Source organism: Dipodomys spectabilis, unplaced genomic scaffold (assembly GCF_019054845.1).
Source record: "Dipodomys spectabilis isolate Male_0828 unplaced genomic scaffold, ASM1905484v1 ptg000017l, whole genome shotgun sequence".
NCBI lineage: Eukaryota > Metazoa > Chordata > Mammalia > Rodentia > Heteromyidae > Dipodomys > Dipodomys spectabilis.
Window position 1 is genome coordinate 16,814,688 of NW_024870694.1, and position 26,818 is coordinate 16,841,505.

Genomic DNA, 26,818 nt, shown 5'->3' on the forward strand with positions numbered 1-26,818 from the left:
GATATATCTATATGTATGGTTGTCTCTCCATGTATCCATTTATCCATCATGCATCCATCTCCCCATTTATATTGGTGGAGACATAATATGTAATGTTATTAAAAATATTACCAAATATTTTTCTAGAAATGTTGCATTATTTCCTGTGAGCATGTGCAAATGAAAGTCTTTTTTAAAACAAAATCTCTGCTATTTTCATGAACACAACTTAAATACCAGTTGTTTTAATTTTTATATCTTGCTAGTATAAATGACTTTTAGTTACTTATGTGTATGTATCATTTTGGTAATTCTTTTCATCCCTATCTTTTCCTGCTGGGTGATTTGCTTTTTCTCTTGAAAAAGTCATTCAGCAAATTAACATTTGAATGATCATATTTAATATAAATACAATTCACATTTATTTGTTTCTTAATTTTAAGGAAAACCCTTACCTAAACTTAACTTTCTTTTTGCCAACTGTCTATTGATATTTTTGGGGTTTTTTTTCCCATTGCTTTGTAAGTATTAAAACATAAAGAAAACATTTACTCGATACTTGATCATCATTATTTATATTTCACCTTTAAAACATGTTGATAGTTTTTCAACATTAATTTTTTTATTCTACTTGGAATTTATATATACTTTTATGTTAAGGGTCTTTTTCTGAAAGCATTTTTTATAATTTTAATAATTTTAAATAAACTTACAATGATTATTTTTAAGATAGCTTTCAGGAAAGGTTTGTGACTTGTCCTGTCTACTGTTTCTACTTAATCTACTCTCCTCTTATGCTCCTCCCAAGTTCCTTTTCCATGAAGGATTCACTTACATAATCATCCCTCTAACTGTACTAGAATAATTGCATGCTTTGGCTAGTCTTTCAATGTCAGCCTTTTTGGCCTGGATATATTACCATCTGTTTAGATATACAACACGTTCATGTTGTTAGTTTGCAGCTCTAACGTTTATGTTTGGCATATCATCTTGAAAATATTGAGAAAGCATTGTCCTTACTAAATAATTAAGATTACTTATCATGCTTATTCATTTAAGCATTTTGTATTTTGGTCTATAATACGTCTATTGTTGGTATAATCAAGACAGCTCTTTTGAAGGCTTAAACCCAGCTATTTAACTGACTGAAAGAAACACAGGACAACCTCTGAGGAACAAAGTTAGGACTCCAGGCTGGTGTTTTCTCCATGATTTATTATATAGGCATGCCTATCTCAACCGAAAGACTCAGGCTCAACAATTTGCTTTAATGTCTAGGTATGGACCAGGTGAGTTACTATGGAATAAGCATTCAGTTTGTAATCAGCTAAGACTTGAACTACTGCAATTTGAGCTACAGATGCATAAAATTTCAAGGGTAAAATAACTGATTGCTAGGTTCATATGTATAGAATGACATTATGGAATTCAGGGCATGGGGTGACATTGAGTGGCTCTAATTTCAAGAAAGGCCTAGTGCTCTCAGGATCTGGACCATATGTTAGCCAAACTTATCAGTGTTCCTCCCAGATGCTTTTTTCAAACTTAGCAAATGCATCCTTTCCATTGAAGTCATTGGGATGGATACCAATCTTTACAGGTCATCTAATCCGTGCACCTGCCTTTAGCAAGCTTGCTCTTAAAACCACCCCCAGACAGATGGCTCTTTGCTGTTCTCAAAATTCCCCAGGGAAAGAGTTTCCACAGGCTGCTACAATGATCTACTCCTATGTCTCCCTGTCACCCATAGGACAGTGAATCCTAAGCATTTAGTTAATAGCAGGTGGCAATGAGACAACTCTTTGTCTCTCCTGAGGAACTGGAAATTGGCCAAATGAGCCATGGGGCAATTGCCAAAGTGTACAGGGACCCTAAGGCTGGTCTGAGTTTTACAAATAGCAAGTTAAGTAGGGGTATTTAGTGTTCCCAGCTGACAAAATCCCAAATTCAGCAATGAACAAGAGTAGCCTCCTAATGTTCAGCAAAGAATTTACATGTTGGTAACAAATGTCAAAGACTAAATATTTTTAATTTACAAAGTTCTGAGCACATAATACAAAGATACAAATAGCCTGTAACTAAATTTAACAATTATTATTAGATAGAATAAGTAAATGATAATTTGTGTGTGTGTCTGTGTGTGTCTGTGTGCCTGTGTGTGTACATGGATGACTTGAAATCGGGGCCTTGAGCTGTTGCTTGGCCTTTTCTGCTCCTATCTGGTGTTCTACCACTTAAGACATGTCTCCAGTTCTAACTTTTTGCTGTTTACTCAAAGGTAAGAGAGTTTCTTTGATTTGTCTTCTTGGGATGGTTCTAAAACTTGCTTCTCAGATTGCTACATTTTTAATAAGCAAAAATCAACATCAAAATCTATGAGATACAAAAAGGCACAAAGAGATATTTATGAATTTAAATGCCATTCACAAAGATAGGAAGATGAATGAGCTAACATTCAGATTAAAACACTACAAAAACGTTAAAAATTGTAAGTCATAAAATGTTTAAATAGGGATACAGGTTGACCCATTGTAACAATGAGATGTACAAGACACTATGTTGAAAAATGAACAATTTAGGTGGAGCGGGGGTAGAGGGAGTGTAGTTGTGGAGGTGGGAGGGAAGGGATGGTAAGAAAAACAGAGGAGGAGGCATCAATGCTTGATAAGAACTGTACTCATTACCTTGCTCATGTAACTGTAACCCCTCTGTACAGTATTTTCACAATAAAAAAACTTCTTAAAAGTAAGTTTTTATCAAACTTAAACCTTGTGCACATATATGTATATGCATAGAAATCTTAGAACAACTTCAGTAAAAATGGAAAAAAGGAAAATGACAAAACAAAACTGGGAGATATAAAGACAAAGTTATTTAAATATTATAAGCAAGTATTATGGAAGTACTATGCTTACATTATGCTGAAATACACAAATTTTTAGTAAAATATAATCAACTAAGTGAATTCCAATAGTATATATGTATGTATAGGTGAATATATATTATATATACAATTATGTATTCACTCATCTATATATATTTATCTATATACAGATCAATATCAAAACCTATGAGATTCAAAAAAAACCCCACAAAAACGGTGTTTCAAAATGACAATATTTGTATATGTGTGTGCATACCTATGCAAATATAGTCATTGCTATAAATACAGCAATGAATCTTTTAGACTGAACTGGTAGATTGGATGGCAATTTGGGCCACTGTTAAGGTAATTGCCTTAAAGTAACAATATTTAAACCCTCTCTGGTCATGACTGGTAAGAAGCGTTCAATAAAGTCATTAATAAACCCATTCTCAAAGTAGTACTGGTCCAATTTTTCCCTCTGGCCCAAGAAAACAAAGAGAAAACAAAGCAAAAACAAATTACCTATAATGAAAAGTTGCAGGATGAAGAGTATCAGATGGAAGACCTTTTTACAATTCTGGTACTTCATAGTTTAAAAGCCATTTTCACTGCTGATATTCAGCTTGAGCTGCTTGAGCTATTCTCTAGCCACCATAGTGGAAGTACTTACCTACATTTTATTTAATTTTAATAAGAAAAAATATGACACCTGAGAAAAGTTTGTGTTTTTTTCTTTCAAGAAGATGTTTATGAACAATGTTAGTTATTAAAGTTGTCAAAGTCAGCATTAATATGGCAATGCGCTATCATCATGGCTGATGGAGGAAGAAACACAGGAATATGAGTGTTACATTTAAACTATCTGATCACTCGCTCTCTTTTAGGTTCTTCGCTAGATCTCAGAATAACTTTGTTCCTGATTGCATCTGACTTTATTTTCATTGCTGGAGGTAAACACCTGGGAGACCTTGTTTTGTTTCTAATTTAGAAAAATCCTATCTGATAGTATCAGTTTGATAAGGCCCTTAATTTCTATTAGACTTCTAGTAGAAGACTAGAACTTTCTATTCTTCCTGACTTAACTGTTGTTAGGAAACAAAACTGTTTCATAAGCTCAAATGAGGGTAGTGATGGACAATCTTTCCTCTTAACCTCTTTTCTGTACCTGTATATACTTTCACATTTGCTTTTTCTCTCATTCTCCTCCTTCACTACTTTATTTTTTTTCCATTACTTCTTTGTTAATGATAAGAAAAAAGAAAGAAAAAAAATGTTGGAAAGAAAGAGGAAGCCTAGACACACTTAGTGATATCAGAGCAAATTACTGCTGGGCTTCTAATGATTTATGACCTTTGATGCTTGTCAAAATGATGGAACCAACTTGGGAATTAGCAAACTTGTTCTAGCTCCTCCAAGACCTTCATGTGGTTGTTAAGTTAGAATAAACTTTCCCGTAGAGGGAATTAAAAGCGCCATTTAAAAAAAAAAGTTTGTATTACATTGCATCTGAAGCTCTCTTACCCTAAGATTAGAATTCACAGTAGGAGTTCAGTCTTTTAATAAGCAGACTTTTTAGGGTTCCTGCATGTGTATGCCAAGGACCAACCTGACATTGTCATCTTTAGAAGATCACTAAGAAATATACCAGAAGGGCACAGTGGATGGCAGTATAATTCTCCCCATGACAACTATGTCCCAATGTGTGACACCTGTAAATTTGATACTGAATATGACAAAAGGGACTTGTAAAATGTGATTATGGACCTTGGAAGAGAGAGATTATATGACATAATCCAGGTGGGTCCACTTTGATAACACAGATCTTTAAAAACTGGAGAATTTTTCCAAGGAAATGGCGACCATGGAAAAGATCATTAAAGATGCTATATCGATAGCTTTGAAGGAGGAAGAAAGCAACACCACATTGAGGAAAATGGAAAGCCTGTAAAGGAAGAAACAAGCTAGGAGGATTCCTCCACAGAACCTGCAAAAAGGAAATGCAACACTGCTAACACCTTGATGTTATCCCAGTGATATCTAACATAGGATCTTCTAACCTACAGAAGAAGGAGGTAACAAATGTATGCTGCTTTAAGCTTTAACTTTGAGGCAATTTGTTATAGCAGCAGGAAAATACTGATACTGTCATCATAAACCAATGCTAACACAATCCTTTATCATTGATAAAACGCCTTCTTCTGACTCACTTTGATAGGAAAGAAGTGAGGAGTCCTAAACAATTCTGTCTTCTTCCTTACACATGACTTTATTCTTTCTTCTTTTGAAATATGAAATAAGGTTATAGATCATAAGTTCAATAATCCTGAACTTGATAAATTCATTCACATATCTTTACTAAGCTCCAACACTATTTCATCATAGTCCTCCAGTTATGAGTATCAAAGTCTTTTCTTATTTTCAGGAAATATATTTCAAGGACTCCAGTGGATGCCTGGATCATAGTTAAGTACTGAGCTTTATAATCTAATGGCTTTCCAGCCTTAACTAAGCACTATCACTCAAGTTTTTGGCCGCAACTTTTGCAACTTAAGGTGTGAAGTTCCTTTCCTTTCCCTTTCTTCATTTTTCATGGCTGTTCAAGTTTGTTCTTATGGTGGACTTTAGGAATCTGAGCACATAGATTTTTTTTCCTTTCATCAATGAGAATTTTCATTTCACCTTCAACCGATCTGGAATGCTGCTTCAAACGTTTTGAGTGGAGGTCTTTTATTAAGTGAAAATGGCAGTTAAATAGACACAAGCACTTGACCCTTACAATGATCAACCTGGTAACCAAGATGGTTGCTAAATGACTACCGCACAGGGATTCTATCTGAAGGAAAGGTTCATGTCTGGAGTTGGATGATCCTGTTATGCGGTTTTAAAACTGAAGGATTGTTTATTTCTGAATTTTCCATGTGATACTTTGGGGCATAGTTGACTGTAGGTAACTGAAACTGCAGTAAGTAAAACTGAGGCAAGGGAGGATTAGTGTATCAAGATATCTCTTACCTTGGGATAATTTACTCAATTCATGACCACGAAACATTTGGTAAGTAAGATATGCAAAAAGGAAATGAGATTTCTAAGGCTGATGGAAAGAATGAAGCCAGCACACTGCCACATGGTGGTGGTAGCTTAAACTCTTGTTTCATTTTGGATATTATCTCTTTCATCAAAAGACAAAAGATGAAAAGAGAAAAACAAGAGAAAATTAGGACATGTTTTCCAAGCCATTGTCTTATCTAAGCACATACAAATCCTTAGGTAGTCATCAAGACCTTGAAATGACTTTCTGAGTTTGCTTTCTTTTTAAGGTGACAGTAATCTATATATGCATACATCTGCAGTTTTTAAAACATGATTGTCTTCCTCCAGTTGTATCTGGTGGATTCCTCACATAGTATTGCTGATATGCAAAAATCTGAGTCCTCACAGAATATACCAAATATACAGTAGACTTGCTTTGAATTTCTGCATACCTAGACACTTCCTGTTTTGACCTGTGAGAAAAAAGACAGCAATATCATCTTTTTTCACCACACACATCTCTCATGAAATTTCCAGCCCTACTGTCTCTTGTGAAGTGGCTTTACAAAGTTATCTAGGCCATTAGTAGTGTTCTATGGCAACAGAAGTGGTTACCCTCATTTGTTTAATACATGACTGCTTTAATGTTACCCATCATTTTATAATGATTGGTAATTTCCCATTTTGTACAAAAAAACATCCAAAATATACCACACGGAGTCTTTCATCATTGTACCCAGACTCTGGTTCCACTGCAGAAACTCATGACGGCTGTAGTCCCAGAAAAGTTTTGCTTTGAAGTCTGCAACAGTGTCTTACTATTCCCACAGTAGCATGCTTTCCTACCTCTCCATCATTGCATATGCCTTTTTTCTTTTTCATCTAATACTTTTCTTGTCTTTACCTCTGGGGGGAAAAAATTTATTTGTTCCTTAAGACTTGGCCCAGATATCAAGCCTTAATGTATCATTTTCCCCATAGTTTCCCAATATTCTTTCTTATACCTAGATATACAGAGTTCTTTATTATATTCATCACATGAAAAAGCATTGGCATGTATGTTTTTTTTTTATTTTCTAACATCTAGTAAGCTGTGAATTTCTTAGGGACAAAGACTTCTAAGTTCATCTATAGCCCATCTCCCTCCTCAGTAAAGATCAACAGTAATTCTACTCCACCATACCTAAGTTTTTGATGGATATATAGTAGGTTTGTGATGGACATACATTCTATAAATAATTACTTAAAAAGTATACCAAATAGGAAATGGCACTGTAGCTCAAGTGGTAGAGTGTTCACCTTGAGCTGAAGAGCTCAGGGACAGCACCCAGGTCCAGAGTTCAAGCCCCATTGCCAACCAAAAAAAGAAAAGCATACTAAATAATTGTACAGACTACTGTGTCATTACTAAACATACTGACTCAAGAGAGAAGAAAGATCTCACAAAATACTGTATAGGAGATAACTCTCCCACTGGGTTTTACCATCTCTGCTATTTGTTCAGGTATCAAAGGAATTGAAAATAAGACTAAATAAAACAAATGAGACTATGCAACCCATAGATCTACTATTATGGGACATTCCACATTGATGAGCTGCTCCTGAACTAGCACCAAGTGAAAACATGAACATCAGCAAAACACAATGAATGGACCTTTTATTTACCAAGTAATTTGTTGGCAAATGAACAGGATCCTAACAAATTAATTACTCCTTGACTTCTGGCTTGCTTTCCTCTAAGACCATTCAGTAGAACATAGTGTTTTTTACAAATTTAGTTTGGGGAATAAACCAGAAAACTGCTTAACTGGAAGTCATAAGACCCAGGTTCTACAAGGAGATATACCAGAAAAGAACTGAGAAGTAGTAGAAGAAATTACTACCACTGTTCTGTGATATAGAGAAGACTGGAGGAATTTTCAACATTTTTTTCCCTTCTATCACACCTTAGGAATATGCCATAGTCAGCTAGTTTTTCAGCATGAGTATTTCTTTTCACAGTAGGTGTGAGGCTAAGGTTATGTCACTGTTTAAAGTCCCAGTTGTATGCACAAGGGAGGTGTGTGTGTGTGTGTGTGTGTGTGTGTGTGTGTGTATGTATGTGTAATTTGTCTAGTGATTTCTTAGTCTTTATGTGAAAAACCAGGAAACTCAGAGTTCAAAAAGCTCCAATCATCTATGTTATTTAAAAGTTATACATAGGAACAGACATCATGGTATAAATAGAAGAATAGTACATAGTACATAGTTGAAGAATGGTAGCTAACAAGAAAGAGAGTTAGTTTATAAAGTCTGTTAAAAGTCTGTGTGACCTTGGACAAAGTCTAAATTGGCCTATAAGTCAGTGTTCTCATCTGTAAAATCTACATATGAATGACTATATGATAATGTTAGGGAGCAGGGATCACTGTTAAATAATGCTTGGCACATAGTACCCCATACATGGCTGTTAGCACTTCCAAGGTGTTAGATACACAAATTTGATTAAGATATACCTGTCTTTAATGCATAGGGTTTCATTTGTGGCATGGAATTTTTAGAACTGCATTCTGGATTGGATTGTCTAGAAGTCTTTGAATAAAATAAATGGCTAAGTTATTTTAATGTGTTTTATAGTTACACAACAACTCAAGAAGAACTGGTCATAATTCAAAAAGTGCTCTCAGGTTCATACCCAAGTAGATGATGCCCAGCTAGCTTACAGCATACCCTAAAACCCTTGATATTTCAATACAGCAGTGAAACTACCAAACCCTATGTGTTTTAGGGACTATTGTAAGTAATATCCATGCATTATTTCTTTAGTTTTCCAAAAGTATGATCACAAAGACTACAATAATCATCTCTGTTTTGCAGCGAGTAAACTGGTGCAGAGAGGTGGAATGTGCTCAAGGTTATGGCAATAGAGCCAGATCCAGATGCTACACTTTAGGCCTAGACAGGATCCCTAGAAAAATTGTCAGAGCATCTCAATTTTAGAACTACCTTGAATAAATGACTTCCTTTCTAGGACTAAGGTTTCTCTGTCTAAACTTAGAGTTGAATTAAATCTAAGGACCTTTTATTTTGATTTTAAAAAATTCAAACTATCTGCTTTTTAGAATGACAAGAATTAGTGTCTAAGAGTTCTCTCTCTCTCTCTCTCTCTCACTCTCTTTCTCCCCCCCACTCTCCTATTTATTATACTTTAGCTACTGTTTTCATTTGTTTCCTTCTGGTACATGCAATTTTGGCAACATAACTATTGTCTATATATCTATGTAACTGTAAATGTTTATGTTGCTATTATTATTTATCTCCTCTTTCAGGGAAGTGATTTATAAAATGAAAATATGGAAAGAAAATAAAAATTAAGCTGAGCAGATTTCACTAATGGAAACTCAGTTATCTCCATTACAGTATTTACCATGGTATTTCCACATCCTACATCCCAAGGAGTTAGTATTATCACTCAGTACCTGTTTGATTCCCTCCTCCCTCCACTTAAGATAGACCTCTATTTGACATGCTAAATATTTAACTTACTACATCCTATGCTTCTCTCCTCATTACAGTATAAGAACCATTAGAGACTTTATTGCCTGCTTTAGTCACTGATGTTGTGAAAGATGCACAACTCTGAGTGCACACAGCAGGAATTCAGTAAGTGCTGATAAATGAAACTCAACTGCTCCCCAATAGGAGACTTTCAGTTCATCACTAGTGAACTTCTGTTTCTTACTTCAGCTAATGACATCATTACCCAACCATGATAAAAAGCCCAGGAATATGCCTTATCCCCTGCTGTGATGCCCCCTGTCCTTCAAATTGCCCACAATAACACTGCCTTAGTCCAGGCCCATATTCTCTTTAGATTAGTGCAAATGGAATCTAGTCTGCTTTCTCACCTTCTAAATGATTCCCTACTCAACAATCCTCCCCTAATAGAACCCAGAGTAACTTTCAGTTAAGATCTTGTTGTTCTCTTCTTTAAGCCCTTCATGAATGCCCAGAGCCTTCAGAAACGATGTTACACTCTAGTAATAAAGAGTCCTTCTTTTCATCTGTCCACTGATCATTCTTTTATTCTCATTTCTCCATCCCACACTCTGGTTTTTAGCCATACCATACTTTTTTTTTTTTTTTTTTGCAATTCTCTATCAGTCCTATCCATTTGTTACTACTGAATTGCCTGTCTTAAATGCACCCGAATTCATGGTTTATCTGGAAAGTTCATTAATCTATGCTGCAAAGCCTCCCCTGGTTTCCAATCCTAGTACGCCATTGTAACTTGTGCCCTTCCATAATATCAACAAACACTAATAATACATTTGTCACATTATAAGCAAGTTTTTTTAGTACTTATCTGCATTTTTTAGATTTTTTTTTATTGTGAAAATACTATACAGAGGGGTTACAATTACATGGGCAAGATGAGTACATTTCTTATCAAGCATTGTAGCCTCCTCCTTTATTTCCCCTTCCCATCCCTTCCCATTTTTTAGATTATTGTTAATGGAAATGCCCAGCGCAGTGCATGATGCAGAGTAGGCTTTCAGTTACTATTGAGTAAATAAATAAAATACAAAAAACCAAACTCACCATGAGTATCCTCTCTATGTAAAGTACATTTACAAAGAATTTCAGAAGCCCATTTCTTACCAACAATAAAAGGTTTCCAAAATTTCCATGGTCTTACCTAAGTTAATCTTGTGGCCTGATAAGGGTTTCTCTTGACTTAAATATTGAGGCCATTTCTTCCAAAGGTATCTTCTTATGTGATCAAAGTCCACCTTGAGCTTAGTGCACCAGTGGAAATGTCACTATTTCAGGTGAACTTTAATTGGCATCTGGATACTCACCCCTGCAATGTATTTCCTTGGCATGCCTGTGAGAACATCCCGAAGCAATAGTACTCATGTCACTTGTGACCCAAAATGATAGCACTGGAGGATCCAGGAGAGTAGGATGTGGGGTAATTTTTTCCCAGGATTGCTTTCAGAGCAACAAGGAAAGTTTTCTTTAGAAGCAGGATGTCACAACAGCTGCCTGAAGATACCACACATCCAAAATTAGGAGTGGGAACTAAGTCGAAGAATCAGTTAATCAGTGTCTGGCTTCCTGAACCACCTTAATGAAATAAAATGCCAAAATTCACAGATACATTGACACTCCTGCTGACGGCCTAAAATAGCATCAACTTCCGACTGAGAGAGCCAATTGCTAGCTATTGCCTACACTCCTCTGCCTGATGACATGTCAATAGGGTGACCTTATTTTCAAGATGAGTTCCTGTATCCTTGTTATTAAGCAAGTCTCCTTAAACTAGAAGATGCTCCAGTGATAGGCTGTTAAAAGTCAAAAGTAACTATTTCCAAATGTGAGGCTAGGAAGCACTGGATTGAGACAAATGAGTAGAAGGGAGTTTCTGAACAGAGATATTGATAATCAAGAAAGAACATAAGAATAGAAAGGTACATTAAGAAGCATGATGCTTAGAAAAGAAAAATTGCTGGGCATGGTGGCTCAAATCTGTCATCCATTTATAGGAGAATAAGATATAAAGATTTGGTTGGAAGCCATTGGACAGTCCATGGAATTCATATTTCCAATAAACCACCAAAAGCTGGACATGGAGCTGTGACTCAAGTTGTAGAATACCAGCTTTGAACAAAAAAAGCTAAAAGCTAAGGGACAGTGAGTTCCTAAGCCCTGAGTTCAAGCCCCAGTACTGGCATAAAAGAAGAACAGGAGAAGGAAGGAGAAAGAGAAGGAGGAGGAGGAGGAAAGAGGTAGAGGAGGGGGAATAGAGGAATAATGTTGAACACCTGTCTAAAGTCTGTTGGAATAGCCCCATTGTGCACCATTATTCTTATATGTGTCTCAGCCGAAACCTGCCACAGTGTCAATAGAGCTAAGGCACACCTAGATTTCTACCTGCTTGTAGGACAGTAGCTGGACTCTTTAGAGGAAATTAACTTATTGTAAAAAATCTCTCCAAGAGAAGCAGAGGGAGACTCAGAATAAGATTTGGCAGCAAAACCATATGAGGAGCACAGGTATTATGGTCTCATCTTTAGCTATCCTTCTGCAAACTATAGTCACAGATACAATATATGCAGAGATAACAGCGAGACTCTGGAAACACCAATTACTAAACCCCAGGAAAACCATTCAACTGCCCTCTGTATCACTTTTTCTAATTGTAAAAGAAGAGTATCTGCCTCATATGTGCACGAGTTATATGCATGGTTATATGCATGAGTACCCTCACACTGAGCACATATATGGAAAGTGCTCATTATATGCTAGCTTAGCTAAATAAAATCAGTGTTGGGAATTTTTGAAAAGCAAATCATGTGGAGGACCTTTATTGCAAGCAAAAGTCTTGATGGAAGGAGGAGCTTAGAAAGATTTTTTTTTTTAACCATTGGATTCTAGTTCCTTATTTGGCTCTTTGGGGAAGAAGGAGAACAAGATTAGGAATCTGTGGTTTCTCTCAGTGACTTTATAGTAAAGTAGGGCACAGAGATGTAGAAACATAAATATGAGAGTAATGAAACCCATAACAGGTATGAATAAAGAAAAGTAAGAAGAATTACAAGGAAGAAAGGGTGACTACAAAAATCTTTATTTTAAGGTATATTTCAAGTAAAATAGATCACCTATTTGTTACTTAGAATCTAGCAGGATAAAAGCTTCAGTTTTTTTCTTAAACATTCATATTAGTAAGCTCATATAAACTATGTTCAAGGAAATGTCAATTCTACCCTGGGCAGGTTGCTGCTAAGATATGTTCAACAGGATGTACAAACCTCTCATTGTTTAAAGGAAAATACAGGTAGATTTTGGAGTGGTTTAGGCAACAGTAAGTGTTGATGGTTCAAAAAAAATCTGTGAAACAAAATGTTGTGATCATGGAAGAAAAAGGCAATTTCAGCAGACAAGAAAAAAAATAGCTAGATTTATAGTACCCATGATTCTTGGCTTAGGAGAAAGACACCTCTCTATTCTGCTGAAAAACACCATGTATTGATCATGCTGACACTGACAGTAAAGCTGTGTATGTGGTGGCTCATTTTCTTTACATCTCAGATGAGAAAGATGGTTATGATTCATCTTATACCATCTGAGTCAAAATTCATTTTGTCTTCTTTTTTTTTCAATTAGTTCTCTCTGCATTCCACATTAAAAAGCGAGAAGAGTTTGCTCAGCAGATGAGAATACAGTGGTAGATCATGCTGCGTTACTTTCTCACAAAGAATGACTACAAAACACATTTTATATTCTCTAATTATGTTTCCATATCAAGTGAACATCATAAGAAAACACAAAACCTTAACTCAAATGGAGACATAGATAAACATTCAACTTTGGGGAAATGATTTTTATACACTAATCATAAATGGCATAAATCAAACCACATGTTACTTTGGGAGGCAATATGAACATCTAGTACATTTTTGGTGTCCTGTTATGGTTTAGAAAAGATTTATACATTTACTTATTTTACTTGATTCTCCAGCTAATCATATAAAATAGTTAATAACTTCTTAAAATAAGTGAAACAATGCAAACTCAGGAAGGTTAGACAATCTATAAAAGAGCTCATTTACATTAGAAAATTCTAAATTGAAATTTTTTACTTCTACCTTTGTTCTATCTCTGTCCTCTCCCCTCTGTTTCTGTGTCTGTGTCTGTGTGTCTCTATCTCTTTCCCTTTCCCTCTTCCTTGCTGTAATGGTGGCTGTTGTACTCAGTGTCTTGTTCATGCTAGGAAAGTATTCTACCATTAAGTTCATCACTTGGTTTGGCTCCACGTCTTAATAAGTCCTTGGGTATGTAACCTTTTCTGGCAAAATAATCTGAAGATGGCTAACAGTTTTCAGTAATAAATAACAGCATGTCCTAAGAATAGCACCAAAAAAAAAAATGTCACAATGTTACTAACAGAAGGCACAAGACTTACACTTGGATTTCCTAACTCGAACTAGTCCTCATTAAACTAGGCCATCTATCAGAGGATGAAATATTCATTCAAATGGAAGTGCTGTATTATCTAGACTAAATACCACTGTCACATCAATGGTTACCAATATTAATATCACTTACCTATGCCAAGTGCCATGAATACCATTATTACCCAGAAAAGCCTTAAGCTGAGATATGCTACCTTACCTAATGCTAGCACATCTTACTCTTTATAATATTCTACGTTCCTATTTTCATGTAGTAACTAAACTCCTGAACCTCAGAAATGGGTATCAATATCAAGATGAACATAAAATGTTCCAACACATAAAATTCTTGGGCGAGTGCTTCAGTTTCTCTCTAGGACTCTGAAGCAAGCAACATTATAATTTTATATGGAGTAGTCAGTTTTCTAACCCATTTACATTTTACAGGTGGATGTGAGACAAAATGTGAAGAAGACAAAATGTGAACATGGTTTGAGCCAAAGAAAGTAAGAGACTCAAACAATCATGGCAGAATTTGCAGTTTGATCTCTTCTGAGACCGAAGCCATGGAAGGGGGCCTAGCCTGAAATTTTGCTGCGAATGGGTGAGACAGGATCTTAGTACTATTCATCCCATTGTTTCTTAATATGGCATGAAGATGCTACACTCCAGAAAAAACAATTTTTTTTTTGCAAAACTTAATGAGTAATATTGAAGGTAATATGTCACCATAATTCCACCATTTTTTCTCTTGTTGAATGGCCTTCATATTTCTCAAATATTTCAGACATAAACCTGTTACTAATTTTTTTTATATTCCTTAGGGTAAAAAGCAATTAATACTTTAATCTACACAAATCTAATACTTTAACTAACTATTTTATCTACATGGTAAAAACTTATTTAGGTAAACTCCAAGGACTGAATAGTGGAAGACTCTTCAGCCAGCTGACTTCAAGCTACCTCTCTAACTCTGCCATGATCCTATGCTTGGATGAACAGCAGAGTAAAGGAAAATTAATTGGCAGATGTTAAAAACAGATTTTCATGACTCCCGCCTCTTGCTTCTTCTTAGCATCCTTCAGCAAGTCACTCCCAGACAATGTTTCTATACTGTTTTATTGAATTTTTACCAAATGATATTCATTGTCAGGTTGGCATGGAGCCAGGTCCCGGACTTGTACAAATTGAAGTTTTGACAGTCAGAGAACCAAATGAGGACTGAGATCAAAGCTGTGTAGCACTGAGGTGAATCTGAATTTAATGCAGCATGACTGGTATCAGAGACACCATTAGAAAGAGAATTAGGGTTTAGTCATTAATTTAGACCTGCTTCTGGGATTTCCTGTTTTGAGGGACATGGAAGATTGCTTGCTCGTTTTTCTTAAAAGTATTCACCTGTCTTTGCTGGGAACTCTAGATGGACAATGCATTGCTCCTCCATTAACCTTTTATATGACATGGGTCACCCAGTGCAGTAGGACAATCCCCTGAATCTAGGTAGAAAAGTGTGGATTTTCCTTAGCACTTCTGAAATTCATCCTACATCAAATCTCTTGGCACAAAGAAGCTTCACAAATGCCTTCTTGCCTTTCCTATTCTGTTACCTCATTTTTATTATCTCTCATTGTACTTGATAATGACTGGGGTATAGTAGGCACTCAACAAATATTTGTAGAGGGATGAATCCCCTCAATTAAAAATACAACAGCTGTCTATGAGGCAGAACTCCACAGTTGTTCAAACAATGGCTTTGCTGGAAGTCAATTAAGTCTTCTGACAATCCTAATGTAGCTTCAAAGTCTGGAAGGAGATAATCATCTGTGTTTTAGAGAAAGTTGTGGGGAGCGTTCAGGTTGTAGGGAGGAAGGGTGGTTTGAAGGGGAAAAAGAATTGAAGTTCTCAGTGAACTCTGTTTGCCTGTTAAGATCAGAAAATGCATAATTAGCACTTGTAGGCTGATGTCTCAGCTCCATCTACATCTCAGTATGCAGCTCTATACAACCTACGAATGGAGACCTTTTATTATATCTTTGGCACATAAAATGTATGTTCCACCAGTGCCTTTTCTCCCACAATTTCAGGTTTGCTACTACAGTTATTAGTCAGAAGACGCTCAGTTATAAAGTAGGAGTCTCTTTTCTGCCTTTTCATTCATCTGATAGATGATGGTCCAAATGTAACTGGATGAGTATCTTCAGTTTGTATTTGAGACCATGGCCTTGAAGAGATTCAGATTATGTGGGGGAGCTTTAAGGATGGGGTGTCTACAGACAATCTGTACATATAGGAAAGGATGCCTATTTGAACAAGTGCTGTTAGAACAGGAGAAAACAGAGGGAAGAGACTAGCTTGTGAACCAGGGATGACAGAAGAAACCCAAAATATAGGAATAAGAGACCTAGTATTTTAAAAAATACAATCTTAACTTCCATTGATCAGTTCAATCCTTACATTTTACAGGAGATACATGCATGAGAGATCAAGTCCAAGGGTGTCAATTCAATTTTCATTTACGTTCAATGAATGCAGCAACCACATCTCACTCTAATTAAATATCCTCTAGTGCACTTAAGTGGATTAAAAAAAAGGAATGAGAAAATCTTAATTATAATTCATGGTTTTATCTCTAACTGGTCTGTGACCCTAGAAAATTTATTTCCATCTACTCCCAAAATGAGGGTTTTTTCCTAGATATTGTCTAAGATCCCTTTCAACTCCAATATTTTGTGCTTTGAAAAGTGACAAATAGCTGTTAAACAAATGAACTATTGCCTCTCTACAGTTCATTATATACTGTGTCTTTCTTGCTATGATGAATGCATGTTTATCATTTTTGTTTATTAGTTCATCAATCTACTAAGAATATCAAACATATTTCTGCTAGAAATACAATTGAGGACACCAGAGTGAACCAAACAAAAATGGTTACCCATACTCACAGTTACATTCTACTGTAGTAGGTGATAAATATTAAAGTTTGTAAATTTAGTAAAAAAAAAAAAGACAAAATTGATACTGGAATCTCTTTTATGCATTTGAAAATTAAACTGTCCTAAGGGGAAAAATGCACACCTAGGTTTTGACAAATTACTGATCTTTACTGTAATGATTTTAAATGCAATGTGTCTTTTTTTCATTATATAAAGAAAAGAAATTTATTTCTCATAGTTCCAGAAGCTGAGAAGTCTAGGATGGGGGCTTTCTTTCATGAAGGCCTTTTTGGCAATGTGTTCTTACTCCATTTTGAACAAGGTATATCCAGGCCTGAGTTCACAAAAAATATCAGGTAGCCTACTTCTTCATCTTTGTATAGTCCTGCTATTCCTCTTTCTATCATCAGATTAACTTCTACTCCATATTTGGAAAGGAAATTACAAAACATTCCCAAGTGTACTTAGGACTTGAGTCACTTGGATTTCAATTTTCTGGAAAATGAGAAGTTGTCTTAAATAGTTTCTAAGACCACATTCTTCTCTGCTAAAATTCTAATATTCCAAATCAATGCTTAAAAAATGCTAGTCAGATTAATTAAAAATTAACATTTGCTAAGATAGAACATATAATACTTTGAATTATTTTAGTGCTGTGCATATCATCCTACTGTGAGCAAACATTTTACCCTAAGTCACCATCACAAAAAGAAGTATATTTAATATTTCTCACCAACTACAAAACATTCTATTCCCATGACCCACAACTACCTTAAAAGCTGGAAAGAAACCCAAAATCAAGAAACTCAGTTTTACCCCCAAATCAATATGACCTTTTTCTCCAAACCACTCATTTTCTGATTTTTATTCCACTGTGGTTTTGGGGTTTTAAATTAATTAGGTCATTTATCAGTGAAAACAAAATCTCCGAAGCCTGAGATTTCATTTGTACTAAAGGTTGCACCCCTCCACCCCTCAAGTCATTTCCCACTTTGTAGCTGAAAGAAACATGTTGGAAATAATTTTCTTGTTGCATAATAAGAACAATGAAGTACAAATAACTAAGCACTTCCTAGTTAAGTCCCTCCATTCACTTCTCAAAGCAATTACATGACTACTTGTACAGATTAAAGAAGCTACAACAGAGAGAATGTTAAGTTACCTATCTTAAGGTTCATAAACAACGCAGCATTATGGTACTAATTGGAAAGAAATCAGGATTGGATCCTATAGGCCTGGGCCCCAGGACAATTATGCTACTCACTGACTGATTAATGAGGGAAGTGGAAGGTCTTGAAGGGTGGAGACCCTCTTAATCAGTCTAGACTTGAGTACTGTCATATGCCAAATAAACATAAATACACTGTATTTTGCAGGGTTGGTGTCTAACTCATGTGATACAATAACTATAAAACTGCCTTATAAATAAATAAATAAATATATATATATATATACACACAAGTTAGTTGTAATCATATAATAAAAATAATCTGAGTTAGAACTAGGAATTAAGTGTAAAACATACATTCCCAAGCAATATAGAGGACTAAGCTGCAAAATATCAGAGTTGGACCGTGGTTGAGAAGTCATTTAACAATTTTTTGAGTATACAAAGAATTCTCAAGCAAATAATTTTGGCTAAGAACTTTGAAGAATTTTAGGAACTTCAAGAACTTCCAAGAACTTCATTTTAGGAAACTGGAAGCTCTTACCACATGCCTTTCTTTGAAGCTTTGGAATTACTAATATTAAGTCAGATTTCTTTTGCATATGGCAGTCTTTCAGTAGAAATCAGTCAGGGCTCTAGATTTCCTTTCTTCCATATCTTCAACTGTATCTCAAATAATCACTCTTAGTTTCCTGAAAATCTTAGTCAACGTGTTCTGAAAAATGCTCTTATGTCGACAGATCCAACAAATACAGAAAGGACATGGCTGTTTGCCTGTATTGTTCTAGAAACTTAGTTCCTATTCATGAACATCAAAGGTCCTCTATATTTATCTTAAGAAGATACCAAGCATCATATATGGTGAGTGGCCATGTATGAGTTAAGCAATGATAGTACATTATCAATTCACACTTTTCTTCCTGTTTTACATATATTACAAACTGCTGCCTTATATCTTTTGTTTCTGTCCAACCATTCTTTGGAAGAATAAAGCCAAGTTCTACTGGAACAAAATTTTGGCTCTATAAATCTTTTTTTTTTTCAATATCCCTCCACTAACAATGCTCAAAAATAAACAAAAAATTCTCTTGGATACATGCCAAGTTCTGTAAAGATAATTTACCTAGTGCTAATTTGAAGACATAGTGATTCTTCAAATAGCTCACTAAACAGTTTTAAAATCCACATACTTTAGGTTTTTTTAAGGAACAAGACAGCATTATGTACACAATGCTAAGATAATTACAGCTCTATGCTTAAAATATACTTCCAGATATTTTCAGTCCATCTTCAGAAATATTACAATATCCATCCCCAGAGATACTATATTCTAATAATGCTTTCATCCCAAGGATCTTCTCAGCCAGAATCCTATTATGTAGATTACCTGGCCACAGACAGAGACTGATGAAATTTTTCACATGCAAGCACACTTTCTTTAAGAATAAATGCAGGCACAAAATTTGGAGGCTCTGAACTTATCGAGTGACATGGAAAATATTTGGGAATTTTCTCAAAACTATCTACAGACAAATTCAACTTTCCTCTATATTTTCTCCCCTAAGCTATCTGAGAAAGATGAACTCAGATCTGGAATGTAGTCATACTGACTCCTCAGTTTGCTAGCAATGATACCTTGCTCTTGTATTCATTTTGCTAGTTAATCTAAAAATTCTCCTCCTTGGTGCAGAATTTACCCTAAATTATAATAACTGAGAACTCATCATCCATTGGTCAGTGTAAGCATCTGTCACTGAAACTGACAATCTCTTCAGGTATAAACATACTTTTTTTCTAGATATCCAGGAAAATAGATTGCATCAAGAAGAAAGAACTTGAGACAAAGGATGTAGCCTGGTTGCAAATAAGTTAGGCTGATGATTCACCATCCAGATAATTGAATCTTGTATGAATTTTCTCCATTTTCTTCCATTTCCTTCTATGGTTCTTCCTCCATCCCTCCCCCCTATAAAGAGTAGTAGTGTTTTAGAGGTCCACTGTATGATAGGAATGTCAGCTGATATTTTTCCTGGCTTGCCCAGAAAATCTGTGTAGCCTAAAGTTAATTCCAAGTATATAAATGTTTACTCTTCCAAAAGCTGTATAATGCTATGGTATTTAGGCATTTTCCTAATGTTATAATCAGATGATTATAATTTATAAGAAAGGCAAACAGGATGGTACAGAAATACTAAATAAAACTAGCATATTTTCAGAAGGAATTCTTTTTAATATACACATATGAGATATAATTGACAGTTTTGCTTGAAGACTGACTTGAGAAAAAAAGAACGAACTTAGTGATTTTCTTTTGCCAAAGTCAACAGAAGAGGTAAGGTAAGATAACAAGGTTGACAGAGTAGCTATTTTAAGTGTGCTGTCTCTCTAAGGTACATATTAGAGAGATGACAAATGGACATATATTAGTGTTCCATCAGCCACTGCAACATGTATAAGAGTGATGACATATATCACTGGTGACTCTGAAGTCCAGAATTTAAAGCGTATGCCCATGGGCAGAAGTAGTCTCTCAATCTCTCACTTGGAGACTTCAGAAGGGAGGGAATGACACACCATCCTAACAGTCAACTGCTGACAGGCTCCACTGAGAGATCAAGGCTTTTCTATAATGGCAAGAAATCTGAATGGATGTGACAAAAGTCCAAATCCTGAACTTACTAAGCTATAGGACCTCACACAATTCATTGTCTATCTGAATCTATTTTCTCTTGAGAAAAATAAAGACATAATCCCCAGACCTGTTAGTCATGCTGTGGCTGGTTTTTTCTGTGTAAACTTGTGAAACTAAGTAAATATCAGATTTTGTTACCACTTCTATTATGATTTTCACCTCACCAATAATGGAAACACATGTGACTAAAAACAAATGGGCATACAGTAAAGATAATTATATCTTTAATAAAGTTTAATAAAGGCAGGAATTACAACACTACTTTATTATTCTCTCCATTTTGTCCACCCAAGGAAGTGTTCTTAGATAATTCATTGGTGACAACTTTAATATATTTTAGTAGAGGAGGAAAGTCCTTGTAGCTGTGTACTTACTGTAATTGTAGCCTATTAATCTCACTTCATGAAATACATTCCTCCCTCTATCAATATCCATCCATCCATGTTTCTCCCTCCTTCCTTCCTTCCTTCCTTCCTTCCCTCCCTCCTTCCTTCCCTCTCTCCTTCCTTCCTTCCTTCCTTCCTTCCTTCCTTCCTTCCTTCCTTCCTTCCTTCCTTCCTTCCCTTCCTTCTTCTCCCTCCCTTTCTTAAGAATCTTACCTATTTCCTATCTATCTATCTATCTATCTATCTATCTATCTATCTATCTATCTATCTATCTATCTATCCATCTATCCATCTATCTATCTATCTATCTATCTCTATCTATCTACCTATCTATCTGTCTGTCTGTCTGTCTGTCTATGTTTAAAATAAGTTCCATAAGTGGCAGATATCTTCACATGTCACCTTGTACTACACCATGTAGCTCCTAAAAGGAAGACTATTTTCCCATAAAACCACAATACAATTGATATACTCAAGAACTTAACATAAATTTTCTAATATATAGTTCATGCTAAAATTATATAAAATTCCCAAATCCCTTATTATTCTCCCCCAATTCAATGATTCACAATGGATGTGATACTCAAATTCAGACTGATTTGAATGAAGTGGTCCTTTAATCTCTTTAGCTAGAACAATGTTCTATTATACTGAAAATGTTGAAGACTGGCCTATTATCTGGATTTTTTTTCTTTTTCTTCCTAATAGACGATAGTTAATATCTTGGCAAAATTGTTCTATAAGTGCTGTTGTTAACTTCTCACCTCACATCATGAGGTACCTTTCAGTTTTGTCCCATCATCACCAATGGTAAATTTCATCACTTCGATTCAGTTGGTTCCAAATAAGTTTCTCCAACCTTCTGGTGCTTTTTCTATACTCGTATGGTAATATTGTGAAATCCCTCCCAATACTATTAGGCATACCATAATTGCAATTGCATTTCAAATATCAATAAAACTATGAGTGGTGAAGTTCCAAAAAGAAAAAAAAGTTTATTATGACTCCATTTAAGGTTTAGAAAAAAAAAACAGCAGAGCAAGAAAGCAACAGGACCCCAAGGGACCCCATATCTTCTGACACTGGGTTCCTCCTTACATTCTAGGGTAGTGGGATCTTTGATGTGAAAGCACTTACTAAAGGTGATTCCCTACCGCAAATTGGGGCCCACTGTTTGAATGAAAATTCTAGTAGCAAATAGGGAAATAATGGAGAAAACATATAGATGATGGGAGGTTAGTTGATGCTGGGAATGCCATTGTAAGAAAGAAAAAAAAATCCTTCACAGTGGTGTTGGCAATGTCACTTCTGGCCCAGAATAGACATAAGGTAACATTCTGATAGAGAGCAAGAGAAGACCCTCTTCTAGTTCTACTGAGCCAGGTTCTCCTAATGCAAATGCAATGCTATGTAAATATCTTTCTCTTATGTTTATCGCTCCTGTCTTCCATAATCACTAAGTGTCTATGTCAGATTCAATACATGTTGACAGCTGCACTGAAGTTGGTCATATGTGTGTCTTTCCAACTGTTATGAGTACCTGTGAAGCTATTGAGGACAGTCTCTCTGCATCTAGGTATACCTAATTCCCTTTACAGTTACAGACACAGAGAAGATGTTTGGGAAGAGTTTAATGAGTCACTGGTGATTCTGTTAACTAATCCTTTTCATCCTGACTTTTCGTTCTCAGCTACATTTAAGAGTTGCCATTCACATCAAAGGCCCTTGTGTTTGGAGGCCAAGTTCTTATCTATAGCACAGTTCCCATGGCATTGGGAGCTACTCAAAAAATGGTCTTTGTTTATCTTACCACCCTATCAAGAGACAAATGTAGAAACAGGAGTATTTACAAATTTAGTTTCCCAAAATTTGATTATATGCTACAAAAATATTACCATCCATCTAACTGAGTGGAGAACAGTCTTTAGAAAAAAATTGAGAGGCTCTGGTAAAGGGGAAACAGCAAACATTAAAAGCAAATGCTTTGTGAAATTTTCTATCTTAAAGCCTTTATTCACATTGCTTCCCTCTCTGTAATTGTCCTTCAAGAAGCTACTAAAAAAGTAGCCCTCTAGGCATCCATCTAAGAACTATTTGTCACTGTTTGCAGAAATACAGTCTGCATATTTAAAAACTATTACAAAATTTAAAAGAATGATTTTTTTGTCTTAAATCTGATGATAAAAAAATTGGTCTCTCATTTTGGACTTCTTTTGAACTTCATACTTTTAAATTTCTTTTCCTTGAAATTAATTTTGGGGAAATAAGAAGGAATAATAGGGGGAATATGATCAAAGTATGTGATATGTATGTATGGAAATATAATTAAATCCTAACTAATTATTAGTCTAACTAATTTAGGCTAATAAAATTAATTTAAATAATATGTACTAATAAAATAATTTCTCCCAAAAAGAAATCGGTTTTAATTATGCTATAGAAATATGGGTCTTCAACAGACTGGGTAGAAAACAGGGTTAACAAAAAAAAAAATGAGAATTTCTGGTTTAAAAGACCTTGATTCAAGTACTACCAAGTATTTTCTTTTTCTTTCTTTTAGTGTGTGTGTGTGTGTGTGTGTGTGTGTGTGTGAGAGAGAGAGAGAGGGAGAGAGAGAGAGAGAGTGTATGTGTATGCGCACATGCATGCATGTGCTGGTACTGAGACTTGAGTTAAGGGTTGGGTGTTGTCCCTTTGCTTTTTTGCTCCAGGGTGAGACTATATCACTTGAGCCATAACCCACCTTCCAGCTTTTTGGTAGTTAATCAGAGATTAAGAGTCTTAGCACAATCCTCAAAGCTCAACCTCTTCAGTAGCTAGAATTACAGGCAGGAGCTACCAGCTGGCTGCCCATTAAACTCATGTTATAAAGCATTCCTGATGTTCTTCATGGAGATTTTAAAATTTGGAATATTCGACCTTGGCCTTCAGACCCCTCTACCTTTTGGCTTGGGGCTTGAACTCAGGGCCTGGGTGCTGTCCCTGAGCCTCTTGGTGCTCAAGGCTAGCAATCTACCATTTGAGCCACTTGAACAACTTCTAGTTTTTTCTAAGTAGTTATTGGAGATAAGAATCCTATGGATTTTCTTGCCTAGATTGGCTTTGAATCATGGTCCTCAGATTTCAGCCTTCTGAGTAGCTAGGATTACAGGTGTGAGCCACTGGTGCCCAGCTTACCTCTACCTCTATGTCTTTCTACCTCTCTCTGAAATATTACAACCTCCCTGATGAATTATGTGCTCCTAAGCACCTCACAAAAGGCACATAATTCATACATTTAACAATCATAAACTAGAAGAATAAACTGTTCATAGATAACCACCTATCCTGGAGAGAGAAAAAAGAAAAAATCAAAGAGATTATCTTTTCCTGAACTCAGGAAAAGAACTGAGAATTCAGAGTTTAGATCATACCAGATTCCAGACTTCACAGAAATTTTCAGGTAGTGATAATTCTGAATGCATGCAGAAATCCTAGCTTGATCTAATGAAACCTAATGAATTGTCAGAAACATTTAAATTTGTATCTTAAGTAACCTCAACAACCACTGAGATTTTAGTACAAGCTTAGTAGATACTCCACTGATTTATGCTGGTCTTTTAACATAAACCTCAAAACTTCTGTGATATGTGTGTACAAATCATCTTTCATGCATCAGGACTCAAATGTTTCTTATTAGTGGAGTTGGAAATAGTCCTCATTACTAAGTACACAAATAAGAATACAACATTAACTTCAGAAGTCAGCTCTAAGACCACTCACCGAAGTACTCATCAGAAGGTGGATTTTCCATGTCATACAGCATCTTTTTGGTCAGGTGTTCAAGCTCATCTTCAGGGCGGAATGATGGAGGCCCCATAGGCCCTGTGTGTCCACCCTGAAAGGCAAAATGTAATATCTCTTTAGTTATAGTCTAGACATCAACAGAAGGAGCTGTTCTTGTACAGGGGATGAAAAGGCAATGGGCTTATCCATTTGGAGACGAAGATTTTTACCAATTTTAGGGATCTGAGCTTGGACACATCTCTTGATTCATTTGCCTTATCTACATGAGTCATTTGGCAATAGCAGTCATCTATTTTGTAAAGCAATAGCTAACCAGTCACTACATATCATTTGTATATTTATTTATTTACTTTTTTGTTATTATAAAGATGAAGTACAGAGGGATTACAGAGGGATTACAATTACACAAGTAAGGTAATGAGTACATTTCCTTTTGCGCATTGTATATTAATTCATTTGTACATTTATTAGACAGATGAACAAACCAACACTTTCCTTCTTAAAAATATGTTAGTGAAGAGGAATACCTTAGGGCATGTTAATGAAGACAAAGCAAATGTAGAAAGTGAATAATTAGGTATAAAAAGGGACTTTTCACATAGACTGGGAGGAAAGTTTCCTGGAAAAGAGACACTAGAGTAGAGAAGAAACATTCAGGTAGAAGGCACTCAAACTCAGGTGAAAAAAGTCGTATCGGAGTAACAACCGACATTTATATATTTCTATCCATACATAAAAGTTAATATTAGAAATGAGACAATTTTGGGGGGTCAAAGACTCTAGAAAATTAATTGCTTTTTGTTTCAGTTAATAGAGTTGAATAGTGGTTTTAATTATATAGCATTTTTTTAAAAACTGTAGCCATACAAACAGGCATATGTCAAATAGGAATGATGTATCAGTAGCATGGCACTGAGCTGATGTTCAAATAGTGAGCAAAAGTATAATAATGTCAAGAGAATCAAAGGTCAAATACATGAAATAATCAACCATAAACCCATAGTATATAGGAAAAAAAGATGCAGGTATAAATTAGCCTTCTATTATGCACATAAACAGAATTTATTTTTTCCTTTTCCTATACTAAAACTGATCATTTCAATATCATCTCCAACACCTTGAATCAAAGAGTTCCAGAAACAGAAACATTCATTTTAAAAGTTTGGAAATGTCAATGGCGATGGCCATTAACAATGGACAGAGATGTAGATTGAGAATGCTTCTGCCAGATGTTTATGCAAAGGAGTTGTATGTCCATTCTCTATTACCTTCAGTAGTCTGAGTTATTAGAGTGAAAATCCTAGAAAAAGTTATCAGCTCTACTAGCAGCAGTTACCACAACAACTCCAAAATGGGTATTAATTGTCTGTTGTCTAGGACATGAAATGCTTTCTCAGCATAGATAATGATGTTCACAGGTAGCCCTTTGGCCTTTTCTTTAAATTTTCCATGTTTCCATTTCCTCAAATGTACATGGACTTGAACTACAAACATGCAGAAAGCTGAAAGGGTCAAGAAATCTTCATGTCAGTCATTAACATTACCCTAAGATTTTACTTCACTGTTCTAACATTTGTATTAGATATTAGAATCTATGCCAGGTGTCATACAAAATAGTTGTATGATCTCCAGAATTATTACATTGATTGATTGTGAGATTAAGTAAAACTGAAACCTAAAAATATCTGGACAAGATTAGTTACAGTAAAGTCAAGGCAAGGGCTCATGTTATACTCATTCATTTATCCTAAAAAACACTCCATGTTAAGCTGAAAGCATCTTCTGAACTGCAAACATTGCTTTGCCCTATTAAGAATAATTGGTGTGTAGGTTAGAAACTATTAAATCATGTACTTATCATTTTGTTTAGTAGTTTATCCACTCATTCTTAAAGGGTTTATTTTATACATCTTCTCCAAGAAGTTAGGAAGGGTCAAAGACTTAATTAGGCACCATATTTGCATTTGGGAAGACTGGATTCAAATGGGAATTAGAAACTGCAATGAGGACTTTCAGAAAAGGAATGATCTAATCTGATTTG

At 35.4% G+C, this 26,818-nt stretch overlaps 1 protein-coding gene across 4 annotated transcripts in view; it reads right to left on the minus strand.

Annotated features, from left to right (window-relative positions):
• Nucleotides 1-26,818, minus strand: part of LOC122097571 (LIM domain containing preferred translocation partner in lipoma) — a 674,686-nt gene that overhangs the window by 138,928 nt on the left and 508,940 nt on the right. For all 4 annotated transcript variants that reach the window (XM_042668165.1, XM_042668157.1, XM_042668182.1 and 1 more), the window contains one exon: nt 24,754-24,868. In XM_042668165.1, the coding sequence (XP_042524099.1) occupies nt 24,754-24,868 (115 nt within the window). The remainder of the gene's footprint in view (nt 1-24,753; nt 24,869-26,818) is intronic.